Raw genomic sequence first — 18,799 nt, 5'->3', positions numbered from 1 at the left:
CGGGCCACTCTCAGCCTTCTGATAAACCTGATTTTTTTTTTTTTTAAATATATCTTTATTGATTTCAGAGAGAGGAAAGGAGAGGCAGAGAGAGATAGAAACATCAATGATGAGAGAGTCATTGATCGGCTCAGCGCGCAACCCAGGCATGTGCCCTGGCCGGGAATCGAACCCCGATCGCCTGGATCCTAGGTCGATGCTCAACCGCTGAGCCACACCCAGCCGGGCTAAACCTGCTTTTTTTTTTTTTTCCAGTCTCTAGGCTTTAATAATTACACAAATGACATATGGGTGTTTATTAAATGATTAAAACAATAATACAAATAACATTCTGTTTTAAATACTTTTATGTGTATATATACACTTATGTGGAACATACAAAGTAGTGTTTAGTCAGAGTTCTTAAGGGGCGGAGAGTGATTCATCTCTCACGTCAGGCCGCAGGGCAGTCACAGGACCTCCCCGGCGCTGGGGACCTGGGGCCCCTCTACTCTGTTGCTCTGACCTCTTTAACTTGAGGCTACTCCTGTTCCTATCACCACCTCGTTACCAAAGGTATAAAATGAGCAACGGAAACAGGAGGGGATACTCCCTCTCAGGGCACAGTGTGGGAAAATGTCACTTCTGCTCAGACGCCATTCATCAGACCAGTCCCGGGGTCACACACAGCTGCAAGGGGGGCTGGGCGGCCACTGACGTGTCTCCTTAAAACGTCTCGTTCTGCGGACGAGCAGGCGTGAGGGGAGGGGGAGCGTCTCCGCCGTCACCATCGGCCACGGGAAAGCATTTACTTTGGGGGATGCTTATTTATTCCCTTTTTAAAATATATCTTTATTGATGTCAGAGAGAGGAAAGGAGAGGGAGAGAGAGAGACAGAAACATCCATGATGAGAGAGCCACTGATCGAGCCCGCAGCCCGGGCCTGTGCCCCGACTGGGAATCGGACCCCGATCGCCTGGATCCCAGGTCGACGCCCAACCGCTGAGCCCCGCCCGGCCGGGCTGTTTGTTTATTTTCTACCTCGCTGCCCTGTGAGCGAAGATTTCCCCCTGAAGTTATCGAGTGGACGTGAGCCGCTGAACGGAGTTAACCAGAGCCCGTGCCTTTGTCTCCGGGAGGCTGAGTCCCCTTTAGCCCAGCGGCTCCGGCGGTGGGTGCGAAACACCGAGACGAGGCTGCCTCTCCGCAGCTCTGATTTTCTCCCCTGCTGCTTCCTGCCGCTTTGCTTGGTCACCGATCGTGATGTTCGTTCCGCGCTTCGTCTCACGCTTGTCCTCTTTGCATTGGCAGGGATGGCGCAGGCCCGCGGCTGGGCGAAACGGTACTTCAGGGCCTTCTGTAAGGGCTTCTTCGTGGCGGTGCCTGTGGCGGTGACCTTCCTCGACCGGGTGGCCTGCGTGGCGAGGGTGGAAGGAGCGTCCATGCAGGTGACACTTAACGACGGGGCTTCCTTCTTACAGCACGCGCTTCGCTGTTCCTCGGGCGCTGGAGACGAGCTTTCTTATATCAGCTCAGTGCCGGGAACTGAGAGGTTTTAAGAAGACCTTGAGCTGAAATGGAACTCGGCTGATGTTCCTTGTGAGGCCTCCCGGAGCAGCCACAGTCGGGAGAGGCCAAGGAAGGCCCGCCTCTCGTGCTGAGTCCCCCGCGGCCCCGCCTTAGACCCGGGCCGTAGGCAGGCCCGACTCTCTTTGTTGAACTTCTGAATCAGCACCTTCCCGTGAGATTAAAACTGCCCTGCCCGCCAGCACCCAAGTCCGTTTCTGTTCCTTGGATCCCTTTGAATCTGTCAGTAGGTCTGTGTCTTCTGGCAACAGGCAATCACGTTAATAACGACTGTCTCCAATTTCATTAGCGGTGCCTCGTTGCACGACCATCTCTACCCTGACGTGGGTTTTCCCAGAACACGAAACCCCCTGCCCTTGGGTCTAATATTCCAGAGGGTCACCTGGCAGCCGGGGTGTCCCAGTCGTCACGTTCTCAGCCCAGCATTTACCCACTGACCCTCCATAGTCATGGCTTTGTTAAGAGGAAATTTACTAAATCGACTACAAAACATTAGGAATCGATTGTCTTATGAAGAAAGTGTTAAGTAGTGTCTTCATTTCTTTTTTTGTGTGTTAATCTTCACTTAAGGATATTTTTCCCCCATTGATTTTTAGAGAGAGTGGAAAGGAGGGAGGGAGGGAGAGAGAGAGAGAAGCGTTGATGTGAGAGGGACACATCGACCAGTTGCCTCCCGCATGCTCCCCAGCGGGCCCGGGGATGGAGCCTGCAGCCCAGGGACGTGCCCTTGGCAGGGGATCGGAAGCCATGGCTCTCTAACCACTGACCCGCGCCAGCCAGGGCAAGTGGCATCATTCTCAGATGTCAGCCTGCTGATTAACACTAAGTTTGCTGCAGGCATGTTAGAATTTCGTAACATTCCTGGACCTTACTCCCAAGAATTCAAATTTGCTACCTTGTAGCTTGTTCGATATGTTATGTAGAATTTTCTTGGCTACTGGTTGCAGAGAAGCAGCTTGAACTGACTCAGATAGACGGGGGGAATTTATCGGAAGGCTCTCTGTACCCAGGAGGAAGGCAGGGGTGGCCGTCGTCAGGGATGGGAGTGCTGCCAGGGCCCCCACCGTCTGCCCCTGGCTGCACCCTGGCTGCATTCCCGCCGACCACCCTTCTCCACGGCCCGGGGCGCGTGGCTGCTGCCAGCCTCCTGCCTCCAGGTGCCTGATGTCGTCACCACCCGAGGGAGAGGTCCCCTCCTGTCTTCATTGCACTTTGAAAAGCCTTGAGGAAGGACCGTGAGTGACTCAGCAAAGATAGAGCGTCTCTGGCCCGCAGGCTGGGCTGCCGTGAGGCCCGGGGCAGGGGCACGCTCCTGGCCTGCGGGGGCTGCGGGAGGGAGCGGCCGCAGCCATTTGAATCACGCCGTTCCTTGGGCTTTCAGGGCGACGCGGGGGTGACATTTCTCAGAATAAAAGGGGGAAGCGTAGGCCGGGGAGAAAGGAAAGAGCTGTGTGTTGATTACAGTCGTGACGACAGCTTAGGAATTTTAGACCACTTCCCAGTAGAGTAATAGGTCGTCGGTTTACCATTTCAGCAGAGGTTGCTGAGTCCTACTTAAAACGAGGGGTAGAAATGACATGAGTGAGACGTGGTTCTTGATGGACTCAGCAGGTTCGAGGGCATCTTTCCTTCCGCGCAGCTTTGATGAACAGAACGCGTTTCGGACCACGGGGTGCCGCAGAATTCTGGGCAAGAAAGCTGGGCAACATCCCTGCCTTCAGGTTTACCTAATGATGCAAGTGTGAGCGACCGGCTGGCAGGGCGTGGGGCCTCTGGAAGCCCCCGGGCATCCCGCAGGGGCCGGGGCTGCGCCCGCGCCCTCGGAGCCTGACCTTTGCCTCATGTGCGCGGCAGCCGGCCGACTGGCGGGAAGGAGCGCCCTGCGTGCGTGGGGGTGTCCTCTTGCCAAGGTTTACAAGCCTGAGAGAGAAGGCAGGGAGCAAGAGGCAAGGAAAAAAATAGCACAGAGAGGAAGAGCGCCCGCACAGACCTTTACGTCTTACCCATGAGTCTGGGGATTGACCGTAGTCACTCCAGGCCACGGGCTGGCCTCACTCAGCTTCGTGTCCCTCCCCGTGGGCCCCCACGGAAGGAGCCGTGGCCACCCGGGGTGGGCTCTGCTCACGAGGGTCGTGGGAGACGAGAGGCAGAGTGGAAACGCCAGAAACCCCTGAAGCCCCGGTTCAGAACTTCCTCTCCTCTGCCCACATCCCGTTGGTCCAAGCAAGTCACCCAGCAAAACCCAAAGTCACTGAGACCAGGACGTACACGTCTCCCCCCAGGGCCGAGGTGGCGAAGGTGGGAGGGCGGGGGAGCTGTGAATAGGTGAGTCCACACCTCTTCCAAGCTCACATGGTTGCTTTCAGAGGTGATCTGAACACTAGTTTTTTAAACCTTCCAGTCTACCTAGAACACCGCTGGACTTTGTCGTCCGAGACTGACAAAATTGGAACAGACTGAAACCCGAGTCACTGAATTCCGGAATGGATTGATCCCTTTTAGGCGTCTTGAGGTTAGAAATAGCCCTGGGACACTTGGGCCGTCTCTTTGGAATGGCTTTCCTTAAAGGTTGCTCTGCAACCTGTAGACACGTTATTTAAGGAAACCCAAGGACTGAAAGTTTGACTCTCATTAAGGGGACACGTAACTCCGGTCCCTTGGAGTTTGTTGAATAAATACTGTTCCAGCTGCACCGCAGACTCACTTTGACTCACAAATTTTGCATAAGAGCTGTGCTGTGTTCATGTCAGAATTTTAAAAATTCTGTTGACTTCCAGTTTAAGAGAAGCTCGTTTGCAGGCTTCCTTCTTATGATTCTTTACTTTTTACGCAGTCCTCAGTGGTCGTTTTGTAGCTTAGGTTTCCAATATTAATTTACAATTCATTAGGTATCTGGCAAGAAGGATAGAGGTGATCAAACGTGGGGCGTCACAGCTAGTTGAAGGTAAGTCGTAAATGAAAATACCGTTTTTTAGTAATAGAATTCAGTGGAAAATAGTTTATAAAACATCTGAATTTTAAAAAATACTGTTGTGTTGGCATGTCCATCGGCCTGGATGAGCTATGCCCCCGGCCACGCTCTGCACACAGGTACGCCTGCAAAAATGGTTGGTTAATGACTATGCACTGGCCTTTCCCCCGTGAGTGCCCATGACTCACTCCCGTGGGCTGCTGAAAGGTTAAGTTAAAGGGGAATTTTTTTAAAGAAGCACCACATTACTCAGCCCTAATTAAACTCTGGAAATGAAGACTGATCTTGCACACGGGAAACTACAGAGAATTGATGTCGGCCGAATCCAGTTATTCACATCGGGAGCTCAGGCGCTTGCAGAGGCTTTTGGAGTAAAAGGTGCCCGGAGAATAGCTGAACAGCCCCCACAGCCGAGCTGGGATTTGATTTGAGTGGGTGCCCGCAGCAGGGTCCCTGGCCTCGGTGACAGGTGCCTCCCGCAGACGTCTCCAATCGCGAGCTAAGACGCTACGAATGAGCACATTGTCCCGTGTTTGCTGCCGTTGCTACATAATTTTTATACATTGTATTGCTTTTCTGTTTCCATGTTGCACAGCCAGAGGGGAAAGGCTTGAGAACATTGCTACACGATACTCTCTCTCGCTCCGACTTCAGAGAAAGATGTACGCAGAGTACATTAGGAAATTAGAGGATGCCGGGGGAAACAGAGTTTAATCAGCACCGAGGTCCTCATTCATCAGCCACACGCGTCCCTTGGTTCAAAATTGCCTTCCTCTCCTCGACCTGCAAATGATCCCGAAGAAACTGGTTTGCAATAAACCTCTTAGACTCCTACCTGGCTCTCTGGGGTCATTATCTCGTTTCCCGCTGAGCTTAAAATTAAAAGCACTGTCAGAAAAGCAAACAAAGAGGCTCACGCTCTCCCTTTCTCTGCCACATTTATTTATTTTCTTCTCTTAAAAAATTGAAACCGACCTCGGGCTTAATATGCAACAGTTATTATAGATCGTAACTATTATTTTGAATTCTGAGACCTAGATGCAAATAGACTCCCCAGAAAAGAGAGACCTTGTGTTTTACGCGCCAGACTTTAACGTGGAGTTGGGGAGGGTGATGCTAACCGCCGAGGGTGAACTTCCGAGGCGCAGGGAGCACCAGGCGCGCCCGCGGGGCCTGGGTGCTGCTGGCTCGTGCTCTGGGCCCCTCCGTGGGCCCGGCTGGCTTTGAAAGCGGCCGGGAGTTAATGCCGAAACGTGCCTTGGCTTCCCCGTGCGCTTTCCTCCCAAATTACCTCTGGCTCCAAAGTCTCACCCGAGGTGTTCGCCCCTTAGGATGATGCCTGTTTCCATGTCATTCCGCAGCCTGTCATTGATAGAGAATTCAGATGGATCAGCTTGTGTTTATAGCAGGCGACACCCGCGACTCGAGCAGACAGCGCGTGGTCCCTTTGTGACGTCCCTCGTGGACCTTGGGCTCCCCCGCGGTCGACCAGCAGCGCGCTTCTGCTTTATGTCGCCGGGGTTCTGGCCGTTATTAAACGCCGACTTCATCAGGCTCTTTTTTAATGTCGGAGTAACGTCAGACTTCAGGAAAGTTGTGAGATTCCTGCAGCGACTTCCCACGGGCTCTCGACTCAGACTCACCGGTTTTCAGAATTTGGCCACATTTCTATTATCCTTTCTCTGTGTTTTTGTCTTCCCTCTCCTTCCTTCTCTGCCGCTCTCTAAACCTACATGTCAGAGGTGTGCCCATGTTTCTGTGTGCACACACATGCAGGTACTTACGTGTACACACATGCACACGCGGACGTGGGACCATCTGAGAGTAGGCTGCATGCCCCGCGCCCCTTGAACAGAACCACACCTTAAAGACTTTAGGTGTTAGAGTCTCAGCTGTTCAATGGCGTTAGATGAGGGACATTCACCTGATGGGAGGGCGTTTCTGTCCCTGGGGCGGGGGCCCTGACAGCAGCGGCTGGTGGACGGGTGACTTCTGTGTTGCCCAGCTCTTTCCTTTTCTCCCTCTGGCTCTCCGGCCCCTTTCTTCCCGTTGTGCGCTGGATGCCTGAGGGACAGAGCGTTTGTCTTTTTACTTCGAGAGCCTCTGATTCAAGGCGCTGAGACTCAAATCCGCGCCCAGACCTGGGGCGTGTCTGGAGGCGAGAGACTCTGATCCTCCTGCACCAGTCAGAGGAGACTCGGGGCTGCTGGCGAGGCTGCGCAGGTTTCGCATGCGGGCGGGACACGATGCGTTGGGCCCGGGGGCAGGCCTTCAGTAGCCTGTGAGCTAATGTCCCCTCCCCACCCAGCGCCCATGACTCAAGCCTTTCGGCCCCCAGCTCCTGTAGTCCCCACCCTGACCCTTGGTGTGGCCTTGTGACTTCTCCCAGCCAGTGGGATCTCAGCGAGCACCACGGAAACGGAGGCTCGGAGGTGCGGCCGGGGAGCTTGTCCTCGGGACCACGGCTTGTCTGTGGCCGTGGCCGCGGCCGCCCGGCGACCTCAGGCCGGAGCAGCCGACCGACCGCCCTGTGCAGCAGAGCCTGCGCTGCAGGATCACCCGCAGCACCTGATTTGTGTTTTGAGCTGTGGAGTTTGGCTTTGCTTTGCGTTTGTTTCGCAGCAGTGGGTGAGCAACACAGGGAGACAGGGTTTTGTCTCTTTCATCAGCTGCGATTCTTTTCAGTTCCTTTTGATCAGTTGTTTCCGACACAGCTGATCCCTTTAATTGCAGTAGCTTTGATTTATGTCATCCGGGGGTCCCATGGACCACTGTTTCCCTTTGCACATATCTGTACTGCTAGAATGGGGCTCCCCCCCCCAAGATGCAGCGTCAGATTCAACAGTGAGGAGCCACAGGATCAACAATCCAGGCCTCGTCGCCACAGCTTGGCCCACAGACGCTGTACAAGTGACGTTAACCGATTGCTGTGCTCTTGCACCTGTTGGGGAGCGGGGCCTCCTAGGAGTTATGCACATCTGGGGAGACCATCCGGACGGCCTTCTAAAACCATTTTTTGCTTTTTCTTTTAAAAAATGTGATGAACCACTTCCTTCCTGTTGCTAAGCACCTTACTGTGGGCTGTGCTTTCAGCCCGGACACGGCAGAGAGAAAAGCGGTTTCCTGGGGGCGGTGGCCCGGACCTCCCGCGGCCAGAGCCTCACTCGGTTTTCTGAGGCCGCTGGAGCTTTGTCAGCCTGTAGAGGCATCCAGCATACAGCAACCGGTCCTGTTCTTCTGTAGAAATGTTTGTTTATATAACTTTTACATCTCATTAATCATACATGATCTACCTCTTGTCACGATTGATTTGAACTATTAACTCGAACAGCTATCTCAATATCTGTTTTATTAGCAAGAAAATGCCACACGCTTATTTAACGGTAGGGTTTTACAGTTCCTGTGTTACCGCATTGAACTGGAAAGTCTGTAGATTTTAACCTTCCAGTCGAGCAATCTCAATTAAGCGATGCTTAAAACGCAGAAGACCTTTCGAAAGAAGAACGTGAATTTCAAATGTATCTGTCATAAAAAGGGTATACAGTTACGATGCTTTTCCCCTTTAAAAAGTTAATTGCTTTGTTCGCTAAAGGATTGTGTGTTGATTGGGGGAAACTTGGAAAGTACACAAAATAAAAATAATCTTTATCACCTTCCAGAATTAGTTATTTTAAAGATATTATTATGTAATACCAATAAAAAAGTATTGAATGATCACTGTGTTCCAGATATGATAGTATAATATTCAGTTTACATGTAATACTTTATTTAATATCCCCACAACCCGTGGCGAAGGTACCGTTACTAGACCATTTCACAGATGAACAAACGGAGCCCAGGGGTCCACTTGTTGACAGCCACGCAGATTGAAGCCCAGGCTTTTGACCTCAAAGCATTTTGAAACCATTTATCAATTCTCATTTCTTTCTGCACAATTCTCTTCCCTCCCTCCCTCCCTCCCTCCCTCCCTCCCTCCCTCCCTCCCTCCCTCCCTCCCTCCCTCCCTCCCTCCCTCCGCCTCCTCCTTTTCTTAATTGGATCACAGCAAAATTTTTTTTATTGATCACATTTTGACCTAATTTATTTTGTGAGACATATTCAAATACCATTACATGTTTTTCTGCAGTGTGAATTTTAAGGGCTTTTACTACCCATATGTCACGTGGGTTAACCATTGCTAATTTAATCTGTTTCCTATTATTGGTATCTAGGTTGGCTCAACTACTTACCTATCATAAATAATATATGATGAACATCTTTGCATATGTTTTCTATTATTTCTGTAGGATAACTTTCTAAATAGGACATTTCCAGCTCTCAGGATAGACCATTTTAAAGACCATCTTGGCAAATTACCTTTCAGATAGTTCATAAAGATTTTTCTTTGTACAGCAATAGATGAGCGCGGCTGTAAAACCCCACGGTACACAGGAAATACAGTGAAAGGCTGGGAAAAATTAGCAGCTCACGGTGCTTTCATGTTAAATTAATAGGGTAGATGTCCACTTAAAATATTTATTAACAGAGCTTTAAAGGCCTGCTTTTCAAAGAAAAATTAAGAAATGTAGTACCCGCCTGGCCGGCGTGGCTCCGTCGGTTGAGCGCCATCCAGGCACCAGGAGGCCTCGGTCGTTCCGGGCGCAGCACGTGCCTGGACCCAGCAGGGGGTGGCCGGCCCATGTTTCTCTCTCATCCATGTTTCTGTCTCTGGCTTCCTCTCTCTGAAATCAATTAAAAAGCCATAATTTAAAAAAAACTAGTCTCTACAAAAATACAAGTTATTTTTATGGGAATAAAACTTCATGAGGAAATATCAAAAGGAGGGAATAAACCGAGCCCCGGGCCGTGCTGGGGAACCGTAAGTCTGTACCTAAGGGGGTGAGATTAGAACAGAGTTTATTTTTTTTTAAAAAAAAGCTCTTGAGCCTCTGAATAGAACGTGATGAGATCCACACGTGGGTCTCCAAGGCCGAGGAAGCCCACGGGGAGCACAGCGCCCACGGGGAGCACAGTGCCCGGGGGCTGGAGGCCGGGGGCTCCCGCTGATGAAGGAAGGAAGGAGCGGGAGCGGGAGCGGGAGCGAGCTCGGACAGCTTCACGCCCTCGCCAAAGGCATCCTTTCCCCCGTCGGCCCACCGCAGGTTTCTCTGCCCCCTTCCCTTCTCCCCGTGGCATCTTCTGGTCCCTTGAGAGCGCTGGTTTCCCAGGCGGAGCGATGCCTTGCGCTGTGTGGAGGTAGCCCCCGGCTGAGCCTTCTCCGGGACGGTTGGTTCACTTCTCCCTCCTGTCTCTCGGTCCTTCTCAGGGCTCCCCCTGCCCCTTTCCTGGAGTTCAGGGGACATCTGAGTTCCTCGCACGTGTTCCTTTCCAGTGAGCATTGGGAACGTATTTTTTTCCTGGGTCACCCGTGAAGAATCCCGATGAGCCTTTTGGAAAACCCATCGTTTGCAGTTACGTGGGAGAAGCGATTTACTGGGAAGCGACTATGTTAGGGGATGTGTTTTGCGCTGAGACGTGCGGGGACCACAAGGATGGAAGGTAGAAATGATGGATGTGTGTCTCTCTCCCTGTTTCCAGCCCTCTTTGAATCCTGGAGGGAGCCAGTCATCCGACGTCGTGCTTCTGAACCACTGGAAAGTGAGGAATTTTGAAGTCCAGCGTGGCGACATTGTGTCGTTGGTGTAAGTAGATCAGAAACATGCCCTACTCGTTCATAAATCATAATTGGATTTAACTGGTCGCCTGCTGCTCATATCAGATCGCCGGGTATTAAACGGATAGTTCCATTTAAAATGGAATGCGTTTTAAAAAAATCAGATTTGAAAAGTAACGATGCTATGAAAAAGGGTTTTTCTTTCATATTTAAAATACGTCTGTTGATGGACCTGCTTGGGTTTGTTAACATGCGTTTACTGAAATGCTGATTGGAAGTTGTTGTAGCTGTGGTTTAGGGCACATGTATTTGGTGTTCGTTCGGATATTTTAAAGTTTGGCATCTTGGAAGCAACCCTTTAGTTTCCTGTTTTATTCATTTGTGTAGATACAAAATTTTCTAGAATATGATCATGGTGGCGTGAAACTCGGTGGCATCCCTATGAGTCATTTAACTGGGCAAAGGAAGGTCTGCAGGCCGGCGCGCGGGAGGCTTTTGCTTGGGACCCAAAGGTGGCGCTGTTTCCCTGTAAAAGCGGGGGGCCTGGCCGGGCTCAGTTTTATCCCAGACTTAGGGAGACAAGGAAAGGCGAAGTGTGCGTAATGGACACAATGATAGAGCCCCTAGTCCCAGAGCATGCTTGAATGGGTTAGATTTGAGGGTTTTTTTCCTGTTTGTTGGTTTTAAAATTGAGTCCTCACTGAGAACACTGCGGCGGAACTGGCCTGATTTCCTCTGGTTTCAGCCACTTGTAAAAATGTTCTAATGTGATTCCCTATGATGCCAGTTGGGGCACTGGGATGGCAATTAACGGAGCAGTTCTTGTCATTTGTTGGAACAGCAGTCAAGTCCCGCCGCCTGGTGAAGCCGTCCGTGGCATATTTTTGCTTCTCACGTCGGAACGAGTGCTTCGTGGTGGGTGATGCTGGAATCGCTCGGTGAAAGCGAAAACTATTATCGACTTGTCCGTACTTACCTTTCGCCAGGGCTCTGTGGAAATGAGTATTTTATAAGTGTGCCCCTGTCGAGCCTGTTCGGCCAGGATTCATTTGAAAACATATTAACTGAATCCGGTTAGTGACTAATGAAATAAATACATTCGAGCGCAGCTCCGCGTGGCAGATGTCCAAGGGTGGGAATGAAATGCGCCTCGTGCTCCCCAGCGCTTTCCGTGATGCTAACCTCCCCTCGGGAGGATTCTTCCAGATCGTCGCTCGGAGTACAGTTTGTGCGACCTCCTGGCGCCCGTCCCCACGCTGGGCCGGCCCGTCGCGAGCCCTTCATTCCGCCGCCTCTGGTTTGACAAGGTCACGTCCTCGCTTAGTCGGTGATGGAGAGGATGCCCGCCCAAGTGAGAGAGGTCACGCTAGAAGCAGACAGTTGTCATTGTTTTTTCCTTTAGAAACATGCTGACTATTTCTAAGCTAGCGGATCTGAACAGGTAATTGGAAATAAAAAAAAAGGCTCTTGAAATTCAGGGTTGCATGGCTCATGAAATTACCCCAGCCTATCCTATGCTACTTAGAAAAAGGAGAGTACGTTGTTCTTTTAGCTAAATATTAGAGTGAATGGTATTTATTATAGAAATTAATTTCAAAAACAGTATATTCCAGTTGAGGTTGATATACTATATTAGAGCTATGTTGGTTGAACTGTATTTTTTAATGAGTTAATTACGCCTTGTATCTGTCTTGAACAAATAACAAATTTTCGTTCATAAGGCTTGTTGCTAGCAGGAGCTACTTATGTGAAAATGCTTAGTGATTGGCATTCTGTTCTCTAACAACGAATAATTAAATGGTAAGTGTTGCTTTCCTCGAGAAATAAAAAGACTTATGCTATATTCTCTTTTAGCGTGGTGCACTATAAAAGATACCGTTTAAAGTATCTTTTTAGTTTTATGAGCAAAAATGCTTTCTAGACATTTTTTTATACATTTTATAGACGGCTTCATTTGAAAAGATCGGTGTTGGTTTGATTAGTGTTCATAATATGCATTTAGTTCATGTCGAAAAACACTGAGTATCTGCTTTCCTTACAAAATGCATCAGTCTGGTTTTAGCTTAGATAGTAATGGTCATTAGAATATCCTATCTGTTTTAGAAATGTGTGACTAATCCAGAAGTGCATGGCTAAAATGTGAATTTATAGCTAAATGTAAAACGTATAAAATACAAATTGATGTTAAGAACACATTTCATTGATGTATAAGTACTCTTTGGAAACAAGCTATTACGACAATTTATATTTTAAATCTTCCTGGGACAGACAGGGTTTTATGTATTCAGCGTACGTGGAGATACAGCATTTCTACTATAATATCGTGTGTGCATTTCTTGAAAACGTTGCAGTTTGCAAATTCATACTCAGATTAGTGGGTTTTTTTGCAACCTTGTAACCGGAATACTGATGAGAAGACTAAGGATGTCATTTAAAATGCTGGCACTCTGAAAGACATGAAATTTCTAATTAGTAAACGCTGCAGTGAATGTGGGATTTCACTTGGAACACAAAAGGTGAAGGTAGCTGGTATTAGGGAGGGTCGAGGCCACCTGTGTATACAGGCGCTGGGGACATTATCAGAAGTCGCAAGGTCCGCTTTGTACAAAGGATACTAATATGAGGGATGCAGCCCTGCTCTTTGCCTTGTGTTACTTTGTATATACATGTGTATATATATATACACACACATATATAAATTTATACACACATATAAATACACACACATATAAATATATCTATACACACACAACATATATATAACAAAGACCAGGATTAACCTTGCAAATAAGCACTTCTAAGGGAGGGTTGACTGTGTAATACAGATTCCTTCCTGGCAACTTGACTTCAGTTGCTATTATTAACGAAACAAAACATTAATGTTAAGGGAAAGAGAAATCACACGCGAACCAGGGCAGCTTCTGCTTTACAGTGAGACCCTTCCTGCACTGGCCAGTTGCCTGTGCATTTAGTCCATGTTGCAGAAACAAATGCTGCAGAGCAGACCGCCCCTGCCACAGGGGTTCTGCTCAGAGCTGTGGACCGGGGCCGCTTCCTAGAGCAGGGGTGTCGGGGAGGGCGAGGGGTGCCGTGCAGGTGGGAATACGCTTCCTTGCATCTCTCCCTTATCTTTTCCTGTCACTTTCTTCCCGCAAACAGTGGGTCTCGGCGGAGCTGCTGTTAAGCATGTCAGTCAGTAGTGCTAAAGCACAAGGCGTGTTTCCCTAATCACAGGACTGGCTGTGCTGAACATGACTGCTGTCACCAGTGCTCAGTATCACTAACTGTGTAGGTGACATCATGCTCCCTCAGTGGATTTGCAAGCTAATGGAGGTGATTAAGGTGGATTTTCTATACCTTGGAATTGACTGTTCATTACCCCGTGTTGAGGCCTTACTGCTACAGGCTTGGCCTGAGTAGCGCTGTTTTGCAACAATGTATCCATCCACAGTCTATTGGGACACGCGTTCCTTCATAAGAGAGTTCCAAATAATCACATTGAAAAGTGCATGAACCTTTTGTTTTGAAGTAATATTAGACATAAAGAGAAGTTATAAAAATAGAGAATTCCCACATACCCTCCCTAATATTCTTGCAGCTTTATTGGGGAATATTGACAAATGAAATGGTAAGATATTTAATGTATACAATGTGATAATTGGATATACATATACCCTGTGGAAGGAGACCCCCCACTGAGTTAATTAACACAGTCATCACCTCACCTATGTACCTTTTTGGGGTGTGTGTGTGAGAACATTTAATTTTACTCTCAGCAAACTGCAACAATACCCGACAGTGTTATCGGCAGCAGTCACCCGTTATCCGTGCGATCCTCTGACCTCGCTCATCCCGTATCCACTATTGTTACTATGATACACAGCAAGGACAATGACAGAAACCAGGACGCTCACATTAACACAGCACTGGTAACCTTCCCCACTGGAGTATCCTTTTTCTAGGCCAGACCCTCGGTTGTTCTCTGTCTTTCTGGACGTGGGCACTTTTGAAAGGTCCTGGCCAGGGACTCTGCAGAATGGTCCTCACCTGTTGAACGTTCCAGGTCAGTCCGCCTTCGAAGGGAGACGCGTCACGGTTAAGGGCGGGTCCTGAGGAAGCCCCGGCAGTGGTCCAGGGCGGGAGGGGAAGGAGACAGGGCCGGAGGGAGAAGAGAAAATCCTTAAGAGATGTATCACCTTAAGAGACTCCTTGCTCTACCCTTTCGTTGACCTTGAAGTGGTCAGGTGTCCTGGGTTACCCAGGTGGGCCCAATGCAAACAGGAGCCTTTAAAAGCGGGGGCGGCCGTCGGAGGTTCAGAGCAGGAGGCGTGGAGGGAGCCGAGCACTGTTGCTGGTTTGGCGACTGGGGGGCCATGGGCAGAGCAAACGGGCTGCCTCTAGACAGTAAGAAAGACTCTGCCGAAAGGCCAGCAGAGAAACGGGGGCCTCAGTCCTGCAACCGCACGGAGGTGAATTTCACCAACAACCTCAGGAGCCGGGAAGTGGATTCCCCCAGTGCCCAGAGGAGGCCCCAGACCAGCGACACCTTGATTTTGGCCTGCGAGACCCCAGCAGGGTACCCAGCCTTCCGTCCTGAGAACAGTGGAGAACCCTGGAGAATGGTGAGAGAATCCATGGGTGCTATTGAAACCCTTGGTGGTGTTTTCATTTGTTACAGTAGCAGGAGAAAATCGTTTTAGGTGATTAAAAAATGCAAACGGTTCTAACATTGTCTGAAAATATATAAGGAAGTGAACTTTTATGAAGAGTCTTATCAAACATTTGAAAAACACTGATTATATTTAACTTCTTGACTAATTAAAATTTTTCTTTTACATAAAACACACCTGTAACCCTCTCCCTTGCAGGACAAGGCTTTGGGAATCTAATTTCTTTCAGCTGCATCACTTACTGATTGAGCAACCTTGGACAGGTTCTCTTAATTACTCTTTGGATCTGTTTTGGCATTTGCAAAATAAGAGGTGCAGACTTGTAGATCTGAGGTCTCTCTTATTTAAAAAATTGCATAAAATACTTTTAGGGATAAAGATGGAATATTTAGGGAGCTGGACATAAGAATCAGGACATAAGGATAGACTATCAGAAAAATGCATTGCATACTTTTAAAGCTACAGTCAAAACTGATCTGAAAAATTTTAAAGCAGAGTAGCCAGCACGGCACATTCGAGAGGAATTTTAGGATGGATAAGGGACTTTGAACAACGGGGCGTATTTTGGTCAAAGGCCTCAAATGAACAGATGCTTATGAAGGTAATCTTTTGTTGAAATTAGAATTGAGAAATTTTTAAAAAGTTGGCAGGGAGGTGTTTCACAGGAGGTTGAGAGCAAACCTGTTCCCATTTGTCTAAAATTATTCAAAATAAGTAGCTATAGAAACTTCACATTTCCTTACGCCTTGTAATTTCCTCTTGGGGGGAGCTTTGGAGACTTGGGTGGATGACCACCTCCTGGTCACGCCTCCTCCCTCGTCAACAGCAGATTCGTTTCCCACCTGTTGCCACTCTGCCCCCTTGTTCTTATGAAAACGGTGCTAGACTCCGCAAAGAGTCGTGGTTTAGGTCCAGGGAATGCGGGGGGAGCCGCAAACCTGAGCTTGAGCGTCACCTTGCTGGACCAAGGTCAGTAATTAACCTTTCCATTTTTCCTGCATGTGCCCACGTGCCCGCGCCCACGTGCCCACGCGCCCACGCGCCCATGCTCTCACACACAGGAGGCACTGATTTTGGTGAGTGAAGGTGGCAACTGGGAAACGTGTCCGTGGCTGAGGAAGCAACAGCCTTCAGACCTGACCTGTGCTTGGCGCTCAGGAGAGCATTTCTTCCCAAGGAGGAGACAGGAATACTTTTTTTTCTTTCTGAATCATTGTTTTTATTTTTTCCATCAATGAGAAGCCTCCGTGGCCCATGCCATGGAAGGCCGCTCCTTGCATAGCCCAGCGACAGGCAGGCTCACGTCCCGCGGGCCCATTAGCATCCGCCGCGAGGGCTTCGCTGTGTGAACAGCTGCCCGGGTGTTGGAGTTGCCGGCGCTGGAGTTGGCTCGGTTAGGCCTGGCCGTGGGTGTGATCATGGGGACAGGGCTTCCTCGGCCGTGGGGGGTCGTGGGCTCTGTGCCAGGATTTGAGTCTGGATAGCTGGGCAGCCCCTGCAGCTGCCGGGGAAACGCCTCCGTGTGAGCAGCAGGCCTCACGCCCTTCGCTGCAGGATCCGTTAAAATACCCCAGGTTTACTAAGAATTGGTCATCCTGCCGGAGGATCTTTAAAGAGCAACACGAACCCGCAGAAACGACGGCAGCCTTCGGTAGCAGCGGCAGTGCGCTAATTGAGTTGAAAGAAGGCAACGGATAGATCAGAATGGATCCAAACCTGGCGAATCAAGGGGGGAAATGAGCTAATACAGGGAGAGAGCAATTATCAAGGAAGGAGGAGGTGTATTGAGTGACTCCAAATGAAAGGTTAAACTGCGGCGGGTTTCAGCTTAACAAAGGAAGAGAATATGGCTAATTAGGCAGTAATAAGATCCTGCTGGAAAAACCCCCCAGAAAACCGCCTTAAGGGGTTAGGGGGCTGTGGGCTCCTGAACTTAACCTGCTGGGATTATCTTTAACATTCACTTTTGCTCCAGAGATGGAGGGAGGGGCGTTTTTAGTCATCTCAGAGGGGTGTGTTCAGGTGTGATATTTAACACTTTTATTGTGTGTGGACTTTAAAGGGATGCCCAGTGACGAAATGGAGTTTCTCAGGAGCAGGGCTGCGATCAACCGTCATTTGTTAAAAATACTGGAATTATAGCTGTAACTTGTTACTGACTAGTTCTTTAAATCTGGGTTCCACCTGGCTCCTCCGTTTCATAAGAAACACCTGTGGAGGCTGTTGACCTAACTGAATTATTTACAGAAATTCAGTACAGGGCCTTACGGTGTCCCTAAGCACCTCGACACGGTCCTTAAAACGTACACAGGTGGAAACCCCAAGTACTGTCTAAGGAAAGATTTTCCTTCCCTCCGATTAACCCCACGATTTACACTCGTGCCATTAAAATATTACAAAGATGTGGACAGATGCTTGGCCATTTATAGTTTTATATCCTCTGTGCCTGAATTGTGGAAAGATCGTGATAATCGTTTCAGGAATCGACCTAAGGTCTAATTTTGTTTGACCTCAGTGCTGATGACTATAGAGGGGTTAGAAACAAAGAATGTTAAGTCCGTAGATGACTCCAGTTTTAAAGATGGTGTGAGTATAGTTTTTGGGTTAACCTCTGATGCTATTTGGAGGAGAAGTTCATCCCACCTATCCTTTATAATTACAGTCTTTCTTTCGTCACTGGTGTTCTCATAATTGGCTTCACTCTTGTTATATATCATATCTGCGTTACATATTAATGTGGAAAACCAGCGAGAAAGTCTGCTTTTCAAAATGCCAGCAGCTTCTCGGCAGGTTGTGAGCTCCACCAGGCAGAAACCCAGGGCGCAGCCTGACCCCCTGCTTAGCAAGGATTTGGACCAGACACCAAGGCGCGCGGGTTCTGGGCTCCCCCTGGCGCCGAGGAGCCATGTGTCAGTTAACTTATCAATTAACTTCTGTGGATCGGTTTGTTTGTTTGAATAAGATAAAAGGATTGCCTCTGATCATTTCTAAACGACCCCGTAACTCTTATTTTATGATGGGAGGTCATATCACAGCTTCTACTGGACACTTCTATATATTTTGTCATATTTAAAAATACAACAGGCAGGCAGAGCCCCTTTCCCCATGGACCTTGCTATATACACCACGGGACATGTCGTGAGTAAGCCAACATTGAAAACAGACATTTTCAGAACTTATAAAAAATGCGGCAGGCGGGCCCATGAAAAGGGACACTTGCTACTCAGTAAATCAGCAAACGGGCCTGCACGGCCTGGGGCTTGAACCGGCCCCCTGGAGTCAGCGGGCGCCTTTCTTCCCGACCCCGCCGTCAGCGACTTCGTGTTGGTAGCTTGAGATCGGCCCTGGTGGAGTATTTTTATCCAGGAACTTGGAAAACACTCCACATCGGGGCTGTGAAACTTTGAAGAATTAAGTCATCAGGTTCAGCATGTTATTGGCAGTCAGTGCTCAGCAGAGGTGGCAGGTAGAGTTTCGACCTGTGTGTCCTGTGACCAGCGGGGAGATGGGCAGATGCGAGGCGTGTGACCCCGGCCGATACGACGTGGGGACCACTGACTGGAGCCTGGCTTTCTAGATAGGGTGGTTCCTGCTTGACCAAAGAGAAACAAGAGGGTGTTAGCGGTGGCAGGTGTGCGCGTGTCGAGGCCGGAGTGAACGTGGCGGTCAGTGGTGAGTAGTTTTGTTGTTGACCTTGAACCAGGCATCAAAGCGTAGCCTCAGCCGAGCGTGGCGACATAGAAATCACATACAGGCCTGACAGGGAAGCCCTAGGCGTGGCCAGAGTGTCATCAGCAGTGAGAAAATGGAAGGCTGTCCTTGAATTTTGTGGCCTTTGCCTCTCAGCGACGCCGAGTCTGAGAGTTCGCCTTCTCCCAGCATTCTGTGTCGGGTGGCGCTTGTCCAAAACTGGTGTCTCCCTGTAGCTGGGGAACTTTA

General features: G+C 49.3%; 1 protein-coding gene across 1 annotated transcript in view; it reads left to right on the top strand.

Annotated features, from left to right (window-relative positions):
* The first annotated feature begins 1,292 nt into the window (after nt 1-1,292).
* The window catches only part of IMMP2L (inner mitochondrial membrane peptidase subunit 2), a 375,089-nt gene continuing 357,582 nt past the window's right edge, over nt 1,293-18,799 (top strand). Inside the window, exons 1-2 of the mRNA XM_087821441.1 lie at nt 1,293-1,427; nt 10,115-10,218. Coding sequence (XP_087677567.1) covers nt 1,293-1,427; nt 10,115-10,218 — 239 coding nt within the window. The remainder of the gene's footprint in view (nt 1,428-10,114; nt 10,219-18,799) is intronic.

The sequence above is a fragment of the Miniopterus natalensis genome, chromosome 10, assembly GCF_054644295.1.
Source record: "Miniopterus natalensis isolate mMinNat1 chromosome 10, mMinNat1.hap1, whole genome shotgun sequence".
Taxonomy (NCBI): Eukaryota; Metazoa; Chordata; class Mammalia; order Chiroptera; family Miniopteridae; genus Miniopterus; species Miniopterus natalensis.
Note: the sequence above shows the minus strand (reverse complement) of the source record. Positions and strands in the feature narration are given on the sequence as shown.